The sequence below is a fragment of the Rhododendron vialii genome, chromosome 8a (genome assembly GCF_030253575.1).
Source record: "Rhododendron vialii isolate Sample 1 chromosome 8a, ASM3025357v1".
In the NCBI taxonomy this organism is placed as follows: domain Eukaryota; kingdom Viridiplantae; phylum Streptophyta; class Magnoliopsida; order Ericales; family Ericaceae; genus Rhododendron; species Rhododendron vialii.
The window spans coordinates 34,256,524-34,279,221 of NC_080564.1; the positions used below are offsets into that span (position 1 = coordinate 34,256,524).

A 22,698-nucleotide genomic window follows, 5' to 3' on the forward strand; every position below is an offset into this window, starting at 1 on the left:
ATGAGTTTGTGTCACTTTAACAGATTAGAGGTAAGGTACCTAAAAAAATGTGAAATAAATTAACAAGCGTTGTTTCCTTTGTCATTTTCTCATTTATTCCTCAATGTTTGAGATTTTGGAATGGGATCTAGCTCAACCCAAGTCCAAAGATGCTCTCCCCAGCTCACCATGTGCCCTATAAATTTGCAGAGAAATAATTAAAAATTGAAAACGTAAAAAAACTGAGGATGTTTTCAGTAGAGCTGGGGTGTACGTACGTGTGCGCCAGTGGGAGCGCGAGGGTGAAAACGTTTTTGAAACACATTATAAGCTATTAAAATTCGTGAGATTAGCAAAAATTGAGAGCGCTAGCGCAGTGAGCATTTTGTGGATAATCGCAGGTGTGTTGCCTGATCATTCCCTACGTGGGTGGGTTTGTTTCTAATTCACGGGTCGATCATGAGCATTACAAATAATCGTTAACGCATTGTTCAAGACACGGTTGAATCACGATCAAAATTTGTTAGTGTGCTATGAAGATTATATTTCGTGCAATTTTAAAAGCTAATATAAGAAAAATTTTACAGCGCGTAACGAATCACAAAAATCATTTTCGCAATAATATGATAATGCCTTGATTTTAAGAGGCCGGAGGGATTCGTGCTATGAGTGTGTGTTCACGGGGAGGCTACGTAAAAGCATCAGGTCCCACCACAAATGATTGAGAATTCATTAGGCCCCACATCCCAAATTTCTAGTCCATTTTTTGACTTACGTTCATTTTAAAATTATTTTTATTTTTAATCTATAATGTTTTTTTTGCAATTTTTAAGATCTTTGTTTACTATAAGTATTTAAGATCTAATACATACTCCATTACATATGAAAATTCTCAACTATTACACATTCTTGTACATAAAGTATCTTCTGATACGTCCAGAATAGCGAAAATGGACAAGATATTTGAGACTGAGGGTTTATTTACATAAGCAAGCAAACCTTTCCTACAACCAAGCTCATGCAGTCCAGTGTACTCTGCATTTTTTCTCTTAATCCCATGAATTAGCCTAACAATATGAAGAAATTTACATACAATACTTAATGGGATTTCTAGATTCGTAGCGTACATTTTTATTGAACTATTTTCTTATATATATTATTTACATTTTTGGTTGGTCAAAAAAAAAAAATTACTTAGTGGGATTTGCCAAAAAGCCTTTGGCTCAATGACAGGAAGTGCGCTAAGGTGTTAGGAGTAAAGAGATCAAGAGTTGTGCAAATCTAACGAGTCAAAAAAAAAAAAACTTGATGGAATCCACTGAAAAGGGCTCCAATGATATGAATAAACAATAAACCAATATGAATATAGAATGTCGGTATTTTATAATATTTGCTTAGACACTTACAATAAGATTTGAGAGAGATGTCAATAATAGAGTGGTTAATTTTTTTTTTTTTCAAGGCTAAGGGATATTTTTGTAAGCTAATTGAAATCATTAATTGTTTTCTTGTCTATATTATAGGATATATTTTCCATGCTTTATGTTTCTTTTAAATATGGAGAAATTGATTAGACATTTAAGAGAAAAAAAAAAGTATAAACGATATCGTTTAGAAGGTGACATGAACCATTAAATTCATAAAATTCTACATGGAAAAACAATTATAAACGATATTTGGAGCATAGAGCTTAGTAACATAAAATTATTCAAAATAGTCTTTACTTTTGCTCTCAATTCTCGCGTTCACAAATTTTACTTCTGCTACCAGCCTACCGCTACCGCACCTGCACCCGCCGTGACTTAGGTACAGAGCAGTAGAGCACAACAAGCCCTCAAGTCTGAGAAATTTTTGGGTGCCGGGTGGGTACCACGTGGTATCCGCTCGGCGCATCCGAGCCGTCCATTTCGGTTTTGGACGGCTTGAATTTGGAGAGAGAATAGTGGGGTGAGAGGAGAGAGAGAGAGCTTCAATCTTGGCCATTCAATACACTTTCGGACTATTCGAATGGACTGCTCGGACACCACGCGGACACGGCCACGTGGTATCCAACCGGTACCCAAAAATGTTTCAGCAAGTCCTGGTTCCACATTGGCACACTTGACACGAATGTGTGGTTAATGAAGTAGTGGATAATAACTCGACCGACACAGAACAGAGGACCTTGAGCAGAGCAGGCACCCGTGAGAAGGACTAGTGAGAGTCCAGAGGGACTCGACAGTTGGAATCGTTCTGGACCCGACAATCCACATGTGCCCATTTCTTATTGGAATATCCCACCCTAGAATCTTGCAAATTGCGTGATCATTCATCTATCTCTCTCTCTCTCTCTCTCTCTCTCTCTCCATGTATTGGTGTTCTGTATTCCGGTCTCCAACTTTATACGAGTTTTATGAGAGTGACAATGGAACATGAGTTCGTTTTGGAAATATTGGGATGGCAACTATTTCTCACAAATATAGTATAAAGAAAAAAAAAATACAAATTCCAAGATAGAAGAGTCAAATGTGTATGGATCGCACATCAATCATCCATTCGTTTGAGATCGATCCATGTGTTTGTATTTGTGCATTTTTGTCGGGTATACAACTCTCATGCATGGGCGGACGCCGCGGACCCAAATGGAGGCAAGAGGGGTCTACTGACCCCACTCAAGCCCAAATTCTTAGAGGGAGTAATACGTTTTTTTGGAGTATTTTTGTAAATTTGCCTCAATGGAATATATTGCCTCAAATATGACGGGGAACTCATCTTGTTATTTCTCCCTCCCACTCCTTGTGGGACCCTTTGTTCGACTAGGACTCCCACGCAAGGACCATACCCTATAGGATACTACATGTTTATAAGTCAAACAAAGAGGCATGAAACAACTTAGCAGCCATGGCAGTTCCAACTTTTGACTCCCACCACTACCCAAGTCTCATCATCATCATCATCATCATCATCATCTCTCTCTCTCTCTCTCTCTCTGGGTCTATCTTGATTTCAACATTTTCATTGGTTCAATGCTTATGAATCTGGTATGTGACCTTCTTTTTCGTGTTTGTTTCTTGACCTTAGGTCTCAACAATTGAACCGTAGTAATATTGATATTTCATATCCAGCCATTCTCTGGAACTCATTAATCATAACAAAGACCTAATTTCACCAAAGACGATATTATATGCGAGTTAACTTTAAGATTTTGATATAAATGATGTGATGTAAAAACTATGAAACAGAGATTAGAAATATTTACATGTGCTTTAAGATGATTGTTCGTCATTTATGTTTCGATTCAATTCCCTTGAAATTGCTTTCAGATTACGCAGGAGAAAGACCACAAAATCACCAAAACTAGATGAAAACAAACAAGTCTACTATATTTAGTTAAGATTATAGTAAATATAGTAGTAACAAAGGTGGGACTATTATTATAAAAGGTTGCTAAACTGGAGATATTCGATGGAGCCTCAGACTCTCGATTCACAATACAACGTAGAGTCCAAATACTTAGTCGATGTGGGTATGAGATGAATGTTAAGAGTCCCTTGAAATTGCACTTGAAACGTTCAGCGGTAATTCCCCCTAAATGTTGACCTAAGCCCCGACGGTTGTCATTCCTATTTGTGCCAAGAATCGTTGGACTTTCTTACGATAAAAATGAAACAAGAAAAGGAAGTAACATGGAATAACAATATTAGTTTGCAACAAAGATCAAATGCATGAACAATAAATTTTAATTAATCAGCGCCTTTACCTCGTAAATAAACAAGGCAAAAGAATAGTATAGGTAACAGTAATACAGTCTTGAAGAAACCTCACATTAAACAAGATTGTACAAATCTGAAATCTAAAAGTTTGCAAGTAAATGTTTCTATTGAGAAAGAATGACCAAATTGAACAAAAGATATAATGACGGCTATAATGTAATGGGCACGCGGAGTCCATCATAGCTCAGTTGCACATCAAGACCCTCGGTATCCATCAATTTTATGAGTTCTCCATTTACTTTCTCATGATCCATCAGATGCATCATACCTTCACCGAGAATGGAAAACCAGTTATATAAAAACGGGAAATTTATAAAAATGGTCCCTCTAGTTTGCACGAGTTCTCATTTTCGTCCCTCTACTATTAATTGTATCAATTTTAACCCTATAGTTTTCATTCCATCTCAATTTCGTCCTTCTCCCTAACGCCATCCATGAAACAAACGGAATTGAAGGGCAAAATTGTCATTTTCTCTCACAGAGGGACCAAATTGAAATTTTATGCAAACCAGAGGGATTATTTTTAAAATTTTACATTTTACTTTCGTTTTTTGCAAATAAAATAAAAAAGACCACAAGTAATGTATTTGACAACTGAATTATTTTTTATTGGGTAATCAAACTATATTGGAAAATTTATATTTCATTACACATTACAAAAAAATTAGAAAATGTACAAATCAACCCCTTAGCTAATGTCTTTGTATCATGTTCTTATAATCTTCTTATTTTTTCACCCAATAAAAAAAATGTTTAAAATCCGTGTTTATTTGTTATATGAGTGATCTTATGAGTAAGTCCCAAAATAAATACACTTATACCCATATTTTAATGTATTTGATCTCTTAATATTTAATAGTGTTTCATTGCTCAATTAAACACAATTACAAGATTTCTAAATACTATTGAACAACTTTTTCTTTTTAATCATGTGACAAAAAAAATAACGATAGTGAAAATTCAATTGAAAAAAAAAATACAAGACCAAGACAATTAACATAAGGGTCGTTTTTCGAATTTTCTCATATTTTTTGTGATGTATATAATAAAAACTTTACAAAATTTCAACGTATATTTTATTATTCAATATAAAGTGAGATGAGAAATATATTATATATGATGTATTTTAAATTTATTTACAAAAACAAAAGTAAAAAACAAAATTATAGAAATAGTCCCTCTAGTTTGCATGAAATCTCAATTTAGTCCCTCTGTGAGGAGAAATGACAATTTTGTCCTCCAATTCCGTTTGTTTCACTAACGCCGTAAGCGAGAGGGACGAAATTGAGACAGAATGCAAATTATAGGACTAAAAGTAACACAATTGATACTAGAGGGACGAAAATGAAAATTCATGCAAACTAGAGGGACCATTTATAAAAATTTCCCTATAAAAACTGAAATCTCTATTTAGTCTTGTACTGAAATAACTGATCTCAGCAAATTCCTGTGATAGCAACAAGTTTGATTTTCTTCAAGAGCTTAATCCTAATTGTTTTTTTCTGTTTTCATTTTCCACAAAATTGTTTGGCAAACCCGTTAGTAAACCTGTTTTTGGGAGAGTTTTTCGACAACCACCCAACGAGAAAGATGTTTTTGAAGTCTCATAAACTATTTCTGCTCAAAGGACATGAAACGATGGGGGGTTTTCCTTCCAAAAGGAGTTTTTGAATAGTATCATGCCAAACCATACATTAGATGGCAACCAAACAGGGACTTAGTTCCCCTGGCAGAAATAAACCAACTCTACAAAACAACACCGGTAACATACCAGTGAAAAGTGTTCTTTTCGGTTGGATTTTACGGACTTCCTGCAGAGCCTGGCGAGAAAATAAAACAGGATATCAATAATATATAAAAATAAAAAATAAAAAATCAATGACAGCATCACATCAGGAAAAGAAAAAGGAGCATGTTCATAAAAAAGAAAAAAGACCAATGAGCTGATACCCGAGGAAGTCCAAAATGTGTTGAAGAAGATCGATCTGGCCTCAAGGCATCCTAATCAAAACATGTAACCCAAAAGGAGAGAGTGATGGAGTTGATTATTGTGCAAAGAAGGTAGCAAAGACCAAGGGAAGAGAGACTAACCATGATAAGAATATCACAGTTCCTCAGAATTGGATAAGTTTCTTCAGGTATGTCGCTCACATCACTGCAAAACAGGAAACGCGATTAGCTTACATCATCCTGGTAAAGATTGAACAGAATACGAGCATATAATTCAAAACCATTACCTAATGTAACAGATATTACCGAAGCGAAAACCAAGGGAACGATAATCACGGCCATGCCAGACTGGTAAAGGAGTAAACTGAAAGCAGAACAAAAGCAAACACACATCCATCATACCAGAGTTGTATCCAGTATCCTACTGATCCAAACCAACTGGAAGGAATTACAATTCTTACAAGTGTTTTTTTTAACTTCAGATAGGATTAATTTGAGCCAGTTCAAAAAATGCTGATTTGGATAATTTAAAACCTATATGGGTATAACCTATCTAGATATTGTTGAGTCAAAAACATGAACAGCGAGATCACAATTTTTTCTGTAGCATCATAGATGTGCGAAAGACAAATGATCAGGACTAAATGTCAAATTTGTGTAGTTCTACCCAACATTATCAGAGATACAAATCAGGGGCGGAGCAACAGATATGGAAGCGAACACAGAGCAAGTCTGCAAAGCCTAATACAAGCAGAACTGTTCCTAACTCAGACATATTGTGCAGCATAAATAATTCAAAAGCTATCCACACCACCGATCTGCAGGAATCTTTTTATTGCTTATTTAAAAAGAAAGGTCACCTTTGAGTCTTTGACACACGAATTCAAATAAGGGCGTTCTTATAGTTCAGCTGTTACACAGAATCTAAATATTGTGCCCCATGGAGGCAAAATTTTGAATTCACTTAAGCAACTCAACTTAAAAGCCATTCAAGCACTGAGAAAACACAAACTCCCTCTGATCCTAAGGAATTAGATAAGGAACATCTAACCTTTAGACCATGCACAAGGAAAGGCTCTTCATGTATGATGTCAAATTCCAACTCTGAGACTGCAGCACCAGGTGTTACAACGCTGGTATCCACTAAGTAATAATGAGTTTTCTTCATCACCTGAACTTATTTTGAGGAAATACAGTTTTCTAAGAAAAAAAAACCTGGCTTGGAAAGTACATCAACAATGGTTACTAGTTGCAGAATGACAAGACTCACTACAGGCTTTAGTAAAAACAAAAATTCTATAGCCTGGTCTGATTCCCTTTTTCATTTTTTTGCACGACGAGTTAACCATTTATGCCATATAATTCTAGTCATGTTCTTTTTCTGAATTTAGCTCTGGATCAATGTAGTCATTGGGACATGAATGAGTCAACTGCATTGCATCCCGTTACCGGGAAGCAAACTTGCAAGTAGAATTTCAATAAGCTGAGTTACAGAGAATCAGTTACAAATTCTCCATGCATTCATTCAAAATAATCCAAGTCATAATGCTGTAATACTCATAGAATTTTCTTTACTGAATGTTTGCAAAAAGATGATGAAAGAAAGGCAGTATAATAAAGTGGACCTCAAAATCACGACGTGCTACATAAATTGGAATATGGGGCTGGACATTGTTCGTCCAATCACGAAGATCATCCAAACCTGAAAAAAGAGCAAAATCACAGATAACAAATGTTCAATTATGAAAGAACTACAATCTCGTGATTTCTTACACACAGAATGAAAAACAAAAAGGTTGACATCAGGAACCTCCAATTGCATCAGCATGAGAATGCGTAATAATAACCGCATCGATTGTTCTTATCCTGACAGAAATACAACTAGTTACAAGGATATCAACAAACGACAGAGAAAAAGTCAATTGTGCACGAATTTGGCATCAATTTCTAGCACTTCGTTGAAAATATTTTCACTTCTCTAGACAGTTGTGATCAAATGGGTTTTTAAATATTTGCAACAATTTCTTGCACTTCATTGAAAATATTTCCAGTTTTCTACACAGGTGTGACGAAACTGAGCATTCCTAATTTAAAAGCTGTGTCTAGAAGGTGAATGTTCTTCAGTATCTAGTGAAAGAGCAAAATAGATGTTAAAATATACTATCCACAGTGAAATTTACATATAAGCAAATCAGCAAGGTTCAGGCTTCAGATACCTTTCTCTTTTCTTTTCTTTTTTAAGTCTTTAGATACCAATTGATTCACAAATATATGGGCAAGTAAATATATCAAGTCACCAAGCAAAACTGCAACAACCTATCTAATTACAAGTATAAGTTGTGGACCTACGGTACAAGCGAGTTATGCATGCATTTAGGTTTATTCTGCCAAGGAGCAGGATATAGTCAGGGCAATCATGAAATTCACTATGTTTGGCACTCAAAGTGGGAAAAAAAAATCTCTCATTTTTGAAAAAAGGAAATAAAGCATCCATGTGAACAAGATATTCAGATTCCAGCTATATCATAAAAGATCAGCCTGTGAATGAACATGCTGGAATATCAGATTGGTATTCGTATAACCTATCTATAATCCCTAGAGAATATTGCATATTGGCCACAACACAAGAAGATTGTTATATACCTATAAAACTTCGTTAGGACATAAGCGAATGGGCCTTACCCATAAGTAGGGAACCATCGCAGTGCACTATGGTAGAAGAACCTGCACCGTTGATACCAAAAGAGAAAATTTCAGCAAATTGCTGGTATTAAGCACGGCAGCAGCACATGAATGCCCACTGCTTGTCTAAACACACCCAGTATAGAGAAAGCAAACAAGATTAGAGAGGATACCAAGCAAAGAGAAGCCAAAAAAAAACGTCAAACATAGTACTCCAAATCCCTGTCCCATAATCTCGAATGAATAAATGAGTGCTCAATATTTCATACCCATCTGCTGAAAATATAAGCAAAGTCATTTATGAGAACATCTTTTACTTACTTGCCAGCGTCTATAAGAATATTACAACTCCCAGAGGTCCTAGGATGACGAATAAGGATGCTTGTGTTGAGTCTCCTATTCTTATCGCCCACTTCTACAGCTTTTGAACATACCTTCAATACAACCCATGTAGAGATCCATTTCAACGCAACATCATCACCTCAAAACTAACGTCAAACTATTGAAAGCAGTATCGTCTGACCTTTCACACTAGTGAAAGCAGATTTCTTAAGCATAGAGGTTCTGCAAACATACCGGGCATGTCTTTTCAAGATTGGTAAGGCAACTCACACGTGGAATTCCTTCACTAGTTCCTGTCCCCAAAAATATGATTTCAGGTTGTTCTGACTGTATTTTTACCTCAGGTATCGCATCTGCAGATTCTGCAGGTCACAAGTGGTCACCACGTAACTCATGTAGTTTAAGGGAAATTAAATTGCAGGTAAACCCAACAGCATTTCGTTAGAACACCAAGAAAGTCGTGTTTCTATTTCTGACCACTTCAAAAACCAAATGTCCAAAATTATCAGATACTAACAGAAACTAACCGGTCAATAAACCAACTGAATGAAACATAGCATGTCTAAATATTTCAATAATCTTAACACCAAAAAACTTTGAGTCAAGCCATTTTGACCCGGTTGTTTGCAAGCATGGCAACAATTTCGGGGTTGAAGCTCATTAAAATGCCCATCTAACTTGATGGAAAGCATAATTTGAAATTTGAACACAAGCAATGCATAGGAGGATTCTGCTGCACCAGAAGAAGTTATTGTTCCTAGATAGTTGATCATAGGCAAAATAAAACCTTGCATGACATATCACCAATGCAATTGGACAAAGGAAGAGGGTTGCCAAGGCCCTCTCGACCTTGGAAAAATCCTTTCACGGTTACACCCATGTTATGAATTCCCTATATTTCTTAGACCCTAGTAATCATTCCTCTATATTTCTCTGACTCCCATACCTCAGTGTTCTAAAAGTCAGCCTAGGTGGCCGACTGTCCCCGCCTAGGCGCTAGGCGTTGGTCCAATGCCTAAATTAGGCAGCCGAGTAGTCAGTGCCTAGGTGTTGTCGGCCTCCTAGGCACCCTTTTTCTGCCCAACGAGGGCCTAGCGATTTTTAGGACATTGCCATACCTTTTGCAGCCTTTTGTGCAGTATCTGTTCTGTTCTTGTCTATATTATATAACCACCTCCTGATCTCCAATTTTTCTAAGAGAAATTGGATTGGTTTTCCTAAATAATTATTATGGTAAAAAAGGTTGTTCATTGTCATGCTAAATTAAGTATTATTGTTGCTTTAAATTACTATGTACCTATATAAGACAATCCACTACCAATGTGCGCTTGACATGAATCCATTAATCAACTTTTGCCCCCTCAAACCCGTAACCTAAGATGCATAATTGCATACTAATGTGATTTTTTATTCATTAATCATTGAGTGAACGAAACTATTATACTGGCCGGCTCTTGGCCTCCTTAGGTTGAAATCATGCACTCTCCCCAGCTAACGCAGCGGAACAAACACGTAAATAAAGAAAGAAAACAAACCCAATTCTGATACTTAATAAATATGAATCGACCAATCAACACTTGATGTAGAACTTTCTAGTCCACACAGGAAATCTTCTAAAGTTAATCATCGAACGTTGCCATTTTGTGCGTGCATGGTTAACAATTCAACTCAACAAATCAAAGTTACCTGTCTAGCATGAAGAGAAATGCGATGATAAAACAAGAGTAAGAGAGAGAGCTCACGTGATTGAAGACGAGCCTGAAGAATTCGGCTCAATTTGGAAGACCCATATCTTGAAACTGAGAGAGAGTATTTGGAGAGTGAGAACCGGAGCCTTGACTGTGCAAAACTAAACAGAGGTGACGGTGAAGGAGCAAGACGAACTGCACCCATGAACAGTACCATTTGGAGAAAACCAACTTCCCCCCAATGTGATTGGAGAGAGAGAGAGGGAAGAGAGTAGTTCACCGAATCACCGCTGCCAGTGTGAGCGATACAACGAAGGAACTACTGCTAGGAATTGGATCTAGATTTTGGCCCTTTTCTTTTGGGTCTAGATTTTCAGTTTGTTGGACAGTTGGACTCGGGCTTAGGCTACTAAGAGGAGGAATTTTATTGGGCCAATAGCAAGACCACGAGCCCATTTATGATATGGGCTTTTTACCTCTATTTCGGCCTATTTTGAACAAACAAAACAAAATGGGAAAATAACGGCTAATGACGTGTTTTGATAATTAATACCCATTACATGTGGAATGATTTCCAATGTGTTGTGCAACTGCACTGTCAAAATTTTATGAAAAGAAAATTATTTTTCCAACGATAGTATATAATGTTGAATTTTTTTTTTTCCCATTCAGACTTAGGGTCCTTTTTGAAGAAGGAACAAACAAAACAAAAAAGAATGTACATACATGTGGAATGATTTCCAAAGTGTTGTGCACCGCCAAAATTCTATTAAAAGAATAATCAAAATCTGACGTGACATGTTTTAATTATTCACTTTTACATATTCCACTGCGGATGCTCTTAGGGAATAATCAAATTCAATAACCAAAATGTGTCATGTCAGTATTTGATTATCCATTTAGTTCATAATCAAGCTTAACAAATTTTACCTCCACATTGGTTATTTTTGCATCCCTATAAAAAAAACCCCTCACAATACGCAATGCACCTATGTCCAATTGCAAACGAATTTTAATCATGCACCCAACCACACTAATTATTCGTCTCGATGAGACGATTCTAATGTGGGGTGTTTTTTAGTTTTTTAGTTTTGAGTTTGGTTATTGGGTTTAATTATTGAGTTTTGGTTATTGGTAAAAGTTATTAAGTTTGGTTATGGAATGAATGGAATTTGATTATTTGCTAAAAAACTTGTAACTTTGCTTATTACAAGTGAGGTGTTTTTTTAGCATTGCTGTTAAATTTGCTTATCTATATCAATTTGCTTATTACAATGTGGATGCTTTAAGGCCATCCACAGTGGTATAATCAAAAAACGATAACCAAAAGTTGACATATCAGCTTTTGATTATTCACTTAAGAGGTTGCTAAACTTAACAATGTTGAGCTTTACAATGGTCACTTATAATCCATATCCAAAATAATGGTCCACTACAATTTTACTCGTTCTCCCCCTCTATTTCATGTCATTCACTTCCCTCCATTTATGTTTTTTTTAACAAAAATATATCGATTCTCGATCTCTCTTAATTTTGGAAAAAAATCGGTAACTTTTTTCCCTCCTATTATGAATTTTTTTTTGGGGGGGGAAAAATAGAAACGGAAAAGAATAATGAAATACCTTAATCCGACGATGATGAGTTGAATTGTAGATGATCGAGAGATATGAGCTTTAATTTTTGAGGACAAAAAAGAGAAATAATTTGTGAGTGGAGTGAAGAAGATATAGAGTAGGCGAAGAAGAGAAGAAAAAAATACCAATTGAAACACGCGTGGAGTCCACAAATTTTGATTATTGAAAAAAGTTGTTAGTTTTGGTTATCCAAAGCCCAAAATTTGATTATTTATAAGGATATTGCTAAGTTTGATTATACTATTATGAGTCATCTTTTGCACCAACATTGTTAACTTTAAAAACAATTGACTTTTGATTATACCACTGTGGATGACCTAAGCTTCTAACTTTCGACGATTTCTGCGATGAATAGATGTTTGGCCTACCAAATTGGAAAAGGTTAGCATTCTGCGATGAACCGTTGACTTTCTGCGTGGCAAAAGAATAGGCATAGGAAATTGAAGGTTCAAAATAGTAGCTGCCATTTTAACGGTCGGAAGTCATTTTTTTAATTATAATTCACGGTGTGCTGATCATGAATTCATGCACACCTCAATTAATCATTGAAAGACTAATTTTATCGTGCGATGTGTCCATTTAAAGTCGGAACAGAATCCATACTTGATAGCAACCCAGAGATTCAAACCTAAAGTACTATGAACGGAGTAATTGAGGTTCTGTGGGTCACCATAAATTTAATCCCAACGGTCCAATCTATCTAGATATGTTTGATCCTCTCACACGTTGATCTTTGAGGGATGATAAAATTAATTCAAATAAGTATTTATTTTTTTAGCGGAATAGGCTCAGTCTAACATTACGGGACGGAAGGGGTGAGAATCCAAGGCCATCCTCCAAAATTGACTAACATTTTCACATGTATTAATTCAGATGAACTAAAAAAGTACTATAGGCAACTCGAATAACAATGCAAAACACAGCTAGTTTTATCTAAAAAAAATGCACCACTTGGCCTAGATTTATGCATAGCAATGGGCATTGGATCATTTTTTTTTTTTATCCGCATGGGCATTGGATCTTTGATCATTGACTTTGGTTATTGTTATTATTAGTATTATTTTTGGGTACTAGAAAATAAGTAACCTACTCTAACCTAAGGGGAGGGGGAAGGGCTAGCTCATGGAGATTTCAGATCTGGCAGACGATAGGTTGGTAATATTGACTTATTATTTTATACGTGAGGTGTGTTTTCTTCCAATGTTCTGTTGAAGGGCGTTGTAAGGTGTTTTATATTTTTTTCAATCTTTTGCTTGATCACGTAAGTGTTTAGTGCTTATTGTGGTTGAGCCCCCTCGATGTACCCCTTCGAAATTGTTATAAAAGTTTCGTTTGTCGAGAAAAAAAAAAATTGACTTTATTTTTTTGGATAAAAAAATCCGTAATCTGCTCTAACCTAAGGGGAAGGGGACAAAGGCTTGCTAGTGGAGTTAGAAACCACCAGCTCATTATAAACATTTGCAAACTTATTATCAACAAGTTGAACATTGGCATGCATTCTTTTCTTTTTTTTTTCCCTTTCTTTCTTCTCATTTTGTAGATGCACATGCAATTGTTGACTCATGATCTGGCAAGACCTAAATAGCTAGATAAGTTTAATTGGAAAATTGTGTAGAGGAGATAAGTTAATTTGCACCACTTGATCTCACAAGAAGCAAGAGGACTTTTGTGCCACCATTTCTGTTCAAGTTGTTGACTCTGTGGAGTAAAAGAGATTTTGCATACTTTTCTTTACATTTTACGGCTTGATAAGGTGTTCATATGTTGGAAAACATTTTACATAATGAATATTTGGAAAATAAGCCCAATTTCTCTTTGCAATTTTGTCCTTGCTTATGCCTATGGTGCGGATCGAGTTTTTTCGTCAAATATAACTAGTGTCTTATTTTTACGTACTTTTCAAATTCGAGACAATTAGAAAAATGAAAATGACTTAAAATGGAAGATCACCACAAGTAAATATAATTCTATTAAGATAAAGGCAAAGAAATTGGGAATGCACAAACGAATTTGTATCTTATGTGAGTTACTTCATTTTAAAATAAAAAAAAGGAAGAAATCCACGAGGTTCCAACCATCAATCATAACTTTTACTTAAGACGTGATGTGTCTGTAACGCACCAAAATGCACATTTTTTAATCAACATAATGCACATTTTGAAAGCAAATTTTTTGTGAATTTTAAACTTATACGTAATCGCGGGCCAACTTATCAAATAAAAATTCCCAGGGCCGGCCCTTTAATTAATTTCTTGCGGTTGAAGGATATGGAAGTGTCACGGCCGGGGGAAAAAGGGTGGCCATTTGATTAATGGAAATGTAACTTTCTTGTGATTTTCTGTTGGAAACTTGCCAACGGACTCTCACTCTCTCTCTCTCTCTCTCTCTCTCTCTCTCTCTCTCTCTCTCTCTCTTAAATCTCATTGTAATCTTACGTTTTGCTGGAGTAATTTTTTTCCCTTTGTGATAAAAAAAAAAAGGTAGAAAAAGAAGACATTCCCCTTGATCACAAGTGCTAATTAACAGCTAAAAAACTCTCTCTGTGCGTGTGCATGCGCTGGACAAGTTAAAATAAATCAAGAAGATTGAATCAAGCAGTTGTATCAATTATAAGTCACCACATAAATCATCTCAATTTAAAATCAAGCTAGTGTCATATCAGTATATATGCTTACGCAACGCAAGGTCGAGACCTGATTCGATATCCTCGAATACAAATTTTTATGTCCTCCTGTCCCAAAATCTCCATCTACCACACCTGTACGTACGTCCTTCTGTATGCCGTCAAAAACTTTCACCGTGACAATGGGAGTACTTCTGGCTACATGATTGTTCCCGTCGGCGAAACATGCGCTTTTGTCGTAGAGTATATATTCATCCAGATGTATGACGACGAAAATATAACAACTGGGATAGAGATATAACGACTAAGACAATGATATGTATAATTACAAGTGTCCAGTAGAGCTAATCTTTATGACTTGATGCAAGTGTTTCCATAGACATTGAAAGGGAAATTTATGTTTCACATGGGGAAAGATTGTGGCACAAAATTTCAGGCAACTAGCTAGACAAAATCCTGGAGTATTTTTCATGAAAATGACTAATAATAATAATAATAATAATACAACCAAGCAACTAAACAGACAAGTTGACTGTTGACTTCATCTATTCATTGGAAATTCTTCTCTTCCTCCCATCTCCCAGTACTGATGCTGCACCACATCCCACAATTTATAAATACCCTCCGGAAATAAGCCAAAATCCTAACTCGATCTTTTCCTTCCACAAAGAAGCAATGGCCAGTTCTTCTGTTTGGCTGTTCTGCTTACTTGCCCTCTTCTTTGGCCATGGCTTTGTAGAAATTGAAGCTTCTCCAGCCAATCAGCCTTACAGAACCGCTTTCCATTTCCAACCTCCCAAGAACTGGATGAATGGTACTCTTTTCTTCACAAATCATTTTTCTTTTTGATAACTCGCGTTGTTCGAATCAGCCTACACGCGCCTCTGCTAAGTTTTGGGCCCAATCTCGCTGGCCACTAGCGAGGACCCCAAAATTAAAGCATGAGACCTAGAAAGGAAGGAACCACTGAGTCAGGCTTGATCACCAGGCAACCCCATGGCTTATTCAGAACTCTATTGTTTTTGCAAGTTCATATGTAATTGTTTCTTTCATGTCTCTAACTTTTGGCTCTTCTTGCACTTTTTCCTTGGCATTGTTCGTACCTGCGGATTGGATTGGACAAACGCTTTGATTCTCAGATCCTAATGGTAAGTTCATTAATCTACTTTTCACCAAACACAAGGCAAGTTTGTATTTGTTTTTACAGGCAATTTTTTTAATTTTTTAATTTTTTTGTACTGAGGCCATAAAAGTATGTAAGAACATTTTTATGTTGCAGGGCCTATGGTTCACAAGGGAATTTATCACCTATTCTACCAGTGGAACCCTAAAGGTGCAGTTTGGGGTAACATAGTGTGGGCCCATTCGACATCGACGGATCTCATCAATTGGATCCCCCATGATCCAGCCATCTATCCATCGATCCCGTCTGATATCAACGGATGCTGGTCCGGGTCGGCCACAATCCTCCCCGGGGGCAAACCGGTCATTCTGTACACGGGGATAAACGAACAGGGGCAACAAGTCCAGAATCTAGCCATGCCCAAAAACCTTTCAGACCCATTTCTCAGAGAATGGATCAAATCACCCAAATATAATCCAGTAATGGCACCAAATTCCATAAACGAGATCAACTCAAGCTCATTCAGAGACCCAACCACTGCTTGGCGTGGCCTTAATGGGAAATGGAGTGTGATAGTTGGAAGCAAACTAAATCGCGAGGGTAAGGCTATTCTATACCGGAGTAAGAATTTTACTACGTGGACCGAAGCCAAACAGCCTTTGCATTCAGCCGCGGACACAGGAATGTGGGAGTGTCCTGATTTTTATCCCGTTGCTATCGATTCCACAAAAGGTGTCGAGACTTCGAAGATTGGGCACGGGATAAAGTATGTGCTGAAGGCTAGTTTGGACGACACCAAGCACGAGTTCTACACCATCGGGATGTATGACCATGACAAGGATATTTATATCCCGGATGAGGGATCCGTGGAGGGTGATTCGGGGTTGAGATACGACTACGGGAAGTTTTATGCCTCGAAAACTTTTTTCGATAGCGAGAAGAACCGGAGGGTCTTGTGGGGTTGGATCAATGAGTCCACAAATGCAACCATTGATATAATGAAGGGATGGTCTGGAGTTCAGGTATGACTAATTTATCCTTTGTTTGGATAGCTTCTAATTGTGTTAATTATGTTTAAATCAGTTGATTCCTTGAACAGCTTCTGATTCTTTCCTGGTAATTTTGTGTTATTTTTTACTTGTTTGGTAGGCAATTCCGAGGCAAATTTGGCTCCGTCCATTTAAAAAACAATTGATGCAATGGCCGGTTGCAGAGTTAAAAAAGCTACGGATGAACAAAGTTGACGTGCAGCCAAACACGGTGCTAAAGGGAGGCTCAGTCGTGGAAATTCCTAGTGTCACATCCATACAGGTCCATTATTTCCTTATCACTGAATAGCTGTATTTTTCTTAAAAATAATACTCCGTACGTTCCATTTTATAATTTTTATCAGATTAATTTTTCACAATCTTTTAGGAAAACATTTACTCCAGTTGTTTCCTTACCAAAAAAAATTCTTGCCTATCTATGGTTTGGGTTTTGGATTGAATGCTATTGTTGTTCTCTCTTTGTTCCTGTTAATCTTTTTAAGATTAATAAAAAAAATTCGCCATTCAAAATTTTTTTTTTAGGAAAACATGAATTTTTTAAATAACTTTTCAAGAACTGTCAATTTAATTAAATTAGTTGTCGCATCAATTCAAGGGAGATAGGTACGTAGAGTGACAATTTGATAAGATTATTTAAGTTGACTAGTTCAAAATGAATAAACAATTTTAGAATTCCAAAGTCTTCAAGAATTGACAAATAAAATATGGAGGAAATTAAAATTATTTAGTGTTTGGTGTATATTTTGAATTTTGTGGGTTTATTCTTAACAGGCGGATGTTGAGATTGAATTTGAAATATCAAACTTGGACAAAGTGGATACGTTGGATGCAAGCTTGATTACTAACCCACAAGAGCTTTGTAGCCAAAATGGTGCATCAGTCCGGGGTGCGTTTGGACCGTTTGGGTTACTGGTTTTCGCTTCAAAGAGCTTGGAAGAGTACACTGCAGTCTACTTCAGAATATTCAAACATGAGAAGAAAATTGTGGTGCTCATGTGTAATGACCTCAGCAGGTCTCTCTCTCTCTCTCTCTCTCTCTCTCTCTCTCTCTCTCTCTCATTAGAGCACCATCACGAGGCGCTCCAAAGATCTTGTTCATTACGCATTCTTGTGGAAGCCACACACTTGATCTCCGGTGGTGGAGCATGGAGCGCCCAAACAAATGTGTGGTAAAAAAGGCCCCTAAAACACCACGTGACGGTGTTTTAGGAGCGAGTAGTAATTTTCCTCTCCCTCTCCCTCTCCCTCTCATATAATTTTTCTCTGTCTCCCTCTTTCTCTCTCTCACATAATTTCTTGTCTTGCCTAGCTGTGGAATACTAACAATATTTATCTCTTTGTTTAATAAACAGATCTTCATTACATCTAGATTATGACAAGGCGAGTTTCGGAGCTTTTGTGGATATTGCCCCTATTCATGACAAACTCCCATTAAGGACCTTGGTAAGACAACTATTTAACAATCACAAGCATAATCAAATAATGTATTCCTCAATAATTATCAACAATTTTTCTACAAAAATGTTTCGTACTCTTATTCAACACAAAGAAAAAATTACTAGAACTGGACTTTTTAAGGGCTAGACTTGACAATGTAGAGTCCGACAAACATATCTTACTTTGAAAAAGGTAGATGATCTTAGATAATCCGAGCGAAAGAATTCACGGCCATTGTAAGACAGATACAAAGTATATGTATCAATTATTTTCTTTTTATGCTAAAATTTTGCATTCTCCTGAGCGAAAGTCTTGGCTCCACCTCTTACTTAAACGTGAAATGGCAAGGATGTCCCACCATGAATAAATGTGCAAGGTTCATAACAACTCAATTATTCCCAACAGTGTCAGTATAGCTTGCAGAATCAGGATCTCCATCACCATAGTTTTGGCATGTAATTAACGAATTTCCTAATCATATCTACATGGCTCCCCATTACATTTTTTTCCCATCATTTTTAGCATATCTTTAATTAATTCATCTCTAAAGCACAATTAATTACTATATATGTGCAGATTGATCACTCTATAGTGGAGAGCTTTGGTGGGGGAGGCACGGCCTGTATCACTTCTAGGGTTTATCCCACATTGACTCTCACTGAAGGGGCTCACACATATGCGTTCAATAATGGAACAGAGAGTGTAAAGATTTCAAAATTGACTGCTTGGAGTATGAAGAAAGCTTATATCAACTAGATCAAACAAATGCATGCCTACTGATCATGGAATTGAAGTTATTCATGGAGAACAATAAATCAAGAAAACATTGTTAATGTAGAGTAATTTAATCCTGATGGCGCATTCAATTTTTGTTACCAAAGGAAGTGTTGTAACTTATATGGAAAAAACTATGTTAATCCTCTTTGGTTGTATGTTTATCTCGTATCAATGAAATCTCCTACCATTTTGAAAAAAAAAAAAACTTGTATTGGAAAACTATATTTGTTGCTTGATTGATTTTAAAAAACAAGCTGCTATCTTCCAGCATGAGTGCAATTCATTGAGCTGCATATCAGCTGTTTTACTCCCGCCGTCTCGTAATTTCAATCTGTTATATACACACACACATACACACCGCCCTTCTCCTAAGGACGCCCTTTCAGTGGGAAAATGCAGACTTTTGATCTTAGCTGTTGGATTGTGTTTTGAATGGTCCGGATTCGCGGACAATCTATTCGCGCCGCGAAGTCTGACCATTCAAAACACAATCCAACGGCTGAGATCAACATCCGCAAATAATTAAAATAAGGGCGCCCTTACCTAAAGCTGACTGTTTCATAAAGCTTCTTTATTTCAGCGTCTCATAATTTCAGTCCGTTACAAAAGGTAAATGATTTTGGCACTCCATTTTTGTTTATAACCAGACTCCATCAATGATAGCAGAACTATTGTCCTCAGATGCACCTTGATTAGCATAGAAAACCATGCCCACTCACGTGGGGAAACCATGATCAATGAGAGTGGTCGAATTAATAAATATTTGCCCATCATCTTGACTTGTTTTTCCTTTGATAATGACGTAACAATAATATATTAAAACCGAGGACAAAATGATAAGATTCGGAACGTGTAAGATGGAGAACTCCACAGCTTGGGCCCAGATATTCATTCATCTTTCACTTATAAAACAAAAACCACAGATTTGCACCTTTTTTTTTCCTTTCTTCCTTTTTTAACTCTTTTTTTGTCTCCTCTTTTTTTTTTTTTTTTTCCTTTTCTGAAATATCCAAAAACTTTATTGACTTTTCTTTTTTTCTCCCCTGAAAAACTACATAAAAAAAAGATACATTATTCTTTTAACAAACAATATGGATTGTCACATAGCTAGTGCTGGTGCGAGCACATAACAAATTGTACAGTATCAAAAATAATCCCCTTACATAGTTAGTAAGACTCAAAAACTTATCTCTCGAAGCCGGAGTTTCGAAACCATTTGAGATCACAAATATCTCTCAGACACAAAAAGAATCTTAATGAAAAAGATAAGAGGAATATGAGAAAACATATATCTTCAAAGTTCAAATTGCTATGTTAGGACTGAAAAAGAAAAAATGTGCATCCAGAGTCTCATAAGTCGTACACTATTATTCTTCCACAAAGAAAAAGTGGTCCATATATATATAGGAGTATTATCACTTTTGTTTGGCTGGTGAAAATATGAGCTATTGGACAACAAGTTATTGTACTCCTATTGACTATTGAGTATTATTATTAGCCACTCAAAGGATTTTCCTGGAACCATACCTCTGAGTGAAAAGTCATCGTCGATCCCAGGACCAAACAGCAAAGACAAGAATATTACCTCATGTAGTGGGCCGGATGGCGCCGGGCCTATCACCTGGTCCGTCCGAGCAGGCCCAATCTTGGAGGAGCCTGAGAGGTCCGACAGCCAAGGCCCCAAATAATCAAGTGTATCTTCGGCCCATGATATCATGGGCAGGGCAAGGTACCAGAAGTGGAGCCACCACTATCGAATGGCACGATACGACCATGTGGCAGCGGTCATGGTTCAACCAAGTGGTCCTGCCACATGCCGCTTGCCAGTATGGCATTCGGAGAGTTCTCTCATGCATGACGTTACACCAAAAAACAGTTATTCATAACGGCATCGAAGACACAAGCTAATTTGGAGGCTAAGCCAAGTCACTTCCTACAGATAGTACGTAAATCTTCAAACTCCTGAGGCACGCCATTCTCATTCACTCTCGATCTCTATACTTGTCTCTTCTTTAACCGAGAGACATACTTAGCCGTCCGAGTGCCTACCGATCAACAACGACCGGCTATATAGATCTAAAGCAAAGAAGGAGCTCCTCACCCATATTCAAGCCAGAGATTCGGAGGGAGAAACTGAGAGTGAACAAATTCGCACTCGAGGATAGCACCCCACACCTCAGTTTTCAAATGTTTAATTCCCCGAATTTAATTGGGCAGCCTAACATTAATTAGGATGGGTAGGTCTGATAGTATTTATACTCGAGTTTTCATACGTAACTATAGAGACCTAGATATTTATCTGTCTAGTATCCAATATCCATCCATACTATCTACTGTATCTATCTATATCTATCCGTAGTTATGAGCACACTCTCGTTTCTTAAACTAAACAAATTAATAACTCGCACAAAATTCATCCGTTTTGCTAACGTTCTTATTTTGTAAATACTTATTTTTCGCTTTATGAGACATGTCATTTTCTCTCAATACATCACATTTAATTTAAAAAATAAATAAGTACTTATTTTCCTTAGCGGAACAGGGCCTTAGTCCCTTAATATTCATCTCTCGTTCAAATTTTCCCTCTCGTTCGAACTCTCCCATTTTGCAAAATTTCACATTAGCGTTGATTGATAAAAATCATTAAACACAACAGGGTTTTTCCATGCTCACGGCACCGTGCTATAGTCTTTGTTCACTTGAGATGCTTGACCGATTCCTAGTCCTAAATTAATGGGTTGCCCCAAGCGTAGGGCGGAAACCGACGTAGCACAATATCCGGTAAGTCCGGAGTCGAATCCACAGAGACGGTGATGTGTACTGACTAAAAATTCGGGTTGTTATAATTTAAATGGGCTCTTAGGTAGCCACCCTTTGTCGTTGGATTGAGATTAACTAAAAACCTAAAAATTGATTATACTTTTTTAGAAAATTAAAAAGAGGTATAGTCGAAGGGTTCTTAGCACTTGTAACTAGTCCGGATTAACCTGCTCTGTTTGGAGTTCTTAAAAACGTTTAATTTTAGATTGAAAAAGATACCCCGCAAGATGCGAGACCTTATGGTCGTCGTATATCCATGCGCAGCGAAAAATGAGTTTTGGACCCCCATTCCCCCGTTCACATAGGCTCCGACGATGTCCAAGTTCGTCTACGGGAAGTATTTTCCAATCTAAAATCGTTTTTTCATTGTTTGATAAAAGGAGCAGTGCCCAAACTAGCCACGGTGTGCTAATCACCCCGCGACCCTACTTAAACGATTACTCACTAAACATTGCACAAAAAAAAAAAAAAACCCTAAATTGAAACATGCTTCTATTATGCGAGATGAAAAATTAACACAGAATCTAAATTAAACAATAACCAACGAACAACTTTGATAAATAACAAAAATCAATATGAATTACTGGAGTGCGAATAATTGAACAAAATATCAAATAACATGAAAGAAAGAGAGCTAAAAAAACTAAATAATATTCAAACCTAAAGAATTAATCGGGGCAGCCCCGTTCGTCTCTATTCCATTCGTGGGAATCAGACCTCTGACGACAGCCCCCGTACGTTTCTGCGCCCGAATGAAAAATTGCCCTGTGCGCATGAGACCTCTTCCTTTTATAAACTGATGCTGCCGACTTCACTTGGAAAAGCCCTCGTTGAGAAATCAG

General features: G+C 36.9%; 2 protein-coding genes across 3 annotated transcripts; one reads left to right on the forward strand and one right to left on the reverse strand.

The window, feature by feature from the left end:
* Nucleotides 1–3,680: 3,680 nt before the first annotated feature.
* LOC131298014 (putative hydrolase C777.06c) lies at nucleotides 3,681–10,682 on the reverse strand. 2 transcript variants are annotated; one of them, XM_058323275.1, is made up of 12 exons: nucleotides 10,448–10,682; nucleotides 8,940–8,998; nucleotides 8,685–8,797; nucleotides 8,364–8,405; nucleotides 7,492–7,547; nucleotides 7,307–7,383; nucleotides 6,733–6,852; nucleotides 5,969–6,045; nucleotides 5,823–5,886; nucleotides 5,682–5,732; nucleotides 5,503–5,551; nucleotides 3,681–3,999 (listed from the first exon to the last, which is right to left on the reverse strand). In XM_058323275.1, the coding sequence occupies exons 1-12, from the start codon at nucleotides 10,608–10,610 to the stop codon at nucleotides 3,881–3,883; spliced, it is 990 nt and encodes a 329-aa protein (XP_058179258.1). In that variant the 5' UTR covers nucleotides 10,611–10,682; the 3' UTR covers nucleotides 3,681–3,880. The 2 variants fall into 2 exon arrangements, with proteins under 2 accessions (XP_058179258.1, XP_058179257.1); XM_058323274.1 differs by having other exon boundaries at nucleotides 8,940–9,067; nucleotides 10,448–10,679.
* A 4,550-nt stretch (nucleotides 10,683–15,232) lies between these two features.
* LOC131298057 (beta-fructofuranosidase, insoluble isoenzyme CWINV1-like) lies at nucleotides 15,233–19,085 on the forward strand. Its single transcript, XM_058323335.1, has 6 exons — nucleotides 15,233–15,464; nucleotides 15,930–16,795; nucleotides 16,923–17,084; nucleotides 17,594–17,835; nucleotides 18,175–18,265; nucleotides 18,836–19,085. Exons 1-6 carry the CDS (start codon nucleotides 15,326–15,328, stop codon nucleotides 19,013–19,015), a joined length of 1,680 nt encoding a protein of 559 aa, XP_058179318.1. The 5' UTR covers nucleotides 15,233–15,325; the 3' UTR covers nucleotides 19,016–19,085.
* Nucleotides 19,086–22,698: the final 3,613 nt, after the last annotated feature.

Excerpts from the sequence above, each read along its gene's own strand:
- LOC131298014 (XM_058323274.1), bottom strand. The coding sequence starts at position 10,610 with ATGGTACTGTTCATGGGTGCAGTTCGTCTTGCTCCTTCACCGTCACCT. Across the intron at positions 6,853-7,306 it reads TAGCACGTCGTGATTTTGAG|GTGATGAAGAAAACTCATTA; the intron begins GTCCACTTTATT and ends AAATAAGTTCAG. Across the intron at positions 5,733-5,822 it reads ACTGTGATATTCTTATCATG|GATGCCTTGAGGCCAGATCG; the intron begins GTTAGTCTCTCT and ends TGTTTTGATTAG.
- LOC131298057 (XM_058323335.1), top strand. The coding sequence starts at position 15,326 with ATGGCCAGTTCTTCTGTTTGGCTGTTCTGCTTACTTGCCCTCTTCTTT. Across the intron at positions 15,465-15,929 it reads TCCCAAGAACTGGATGAATG|GGCCTATGGTTCACAAGGGA; the intron begins GTACTCTTTTCT and ends TTTATGTTGCAG. Across the intron at positions 17,836-18,174 it reads ATGTGTAATGACCTCAGCAG|ATCTTCATTACATCTAGATT; the intron begins GTCTCTCTCTCT and ends TTTAATAAACAG.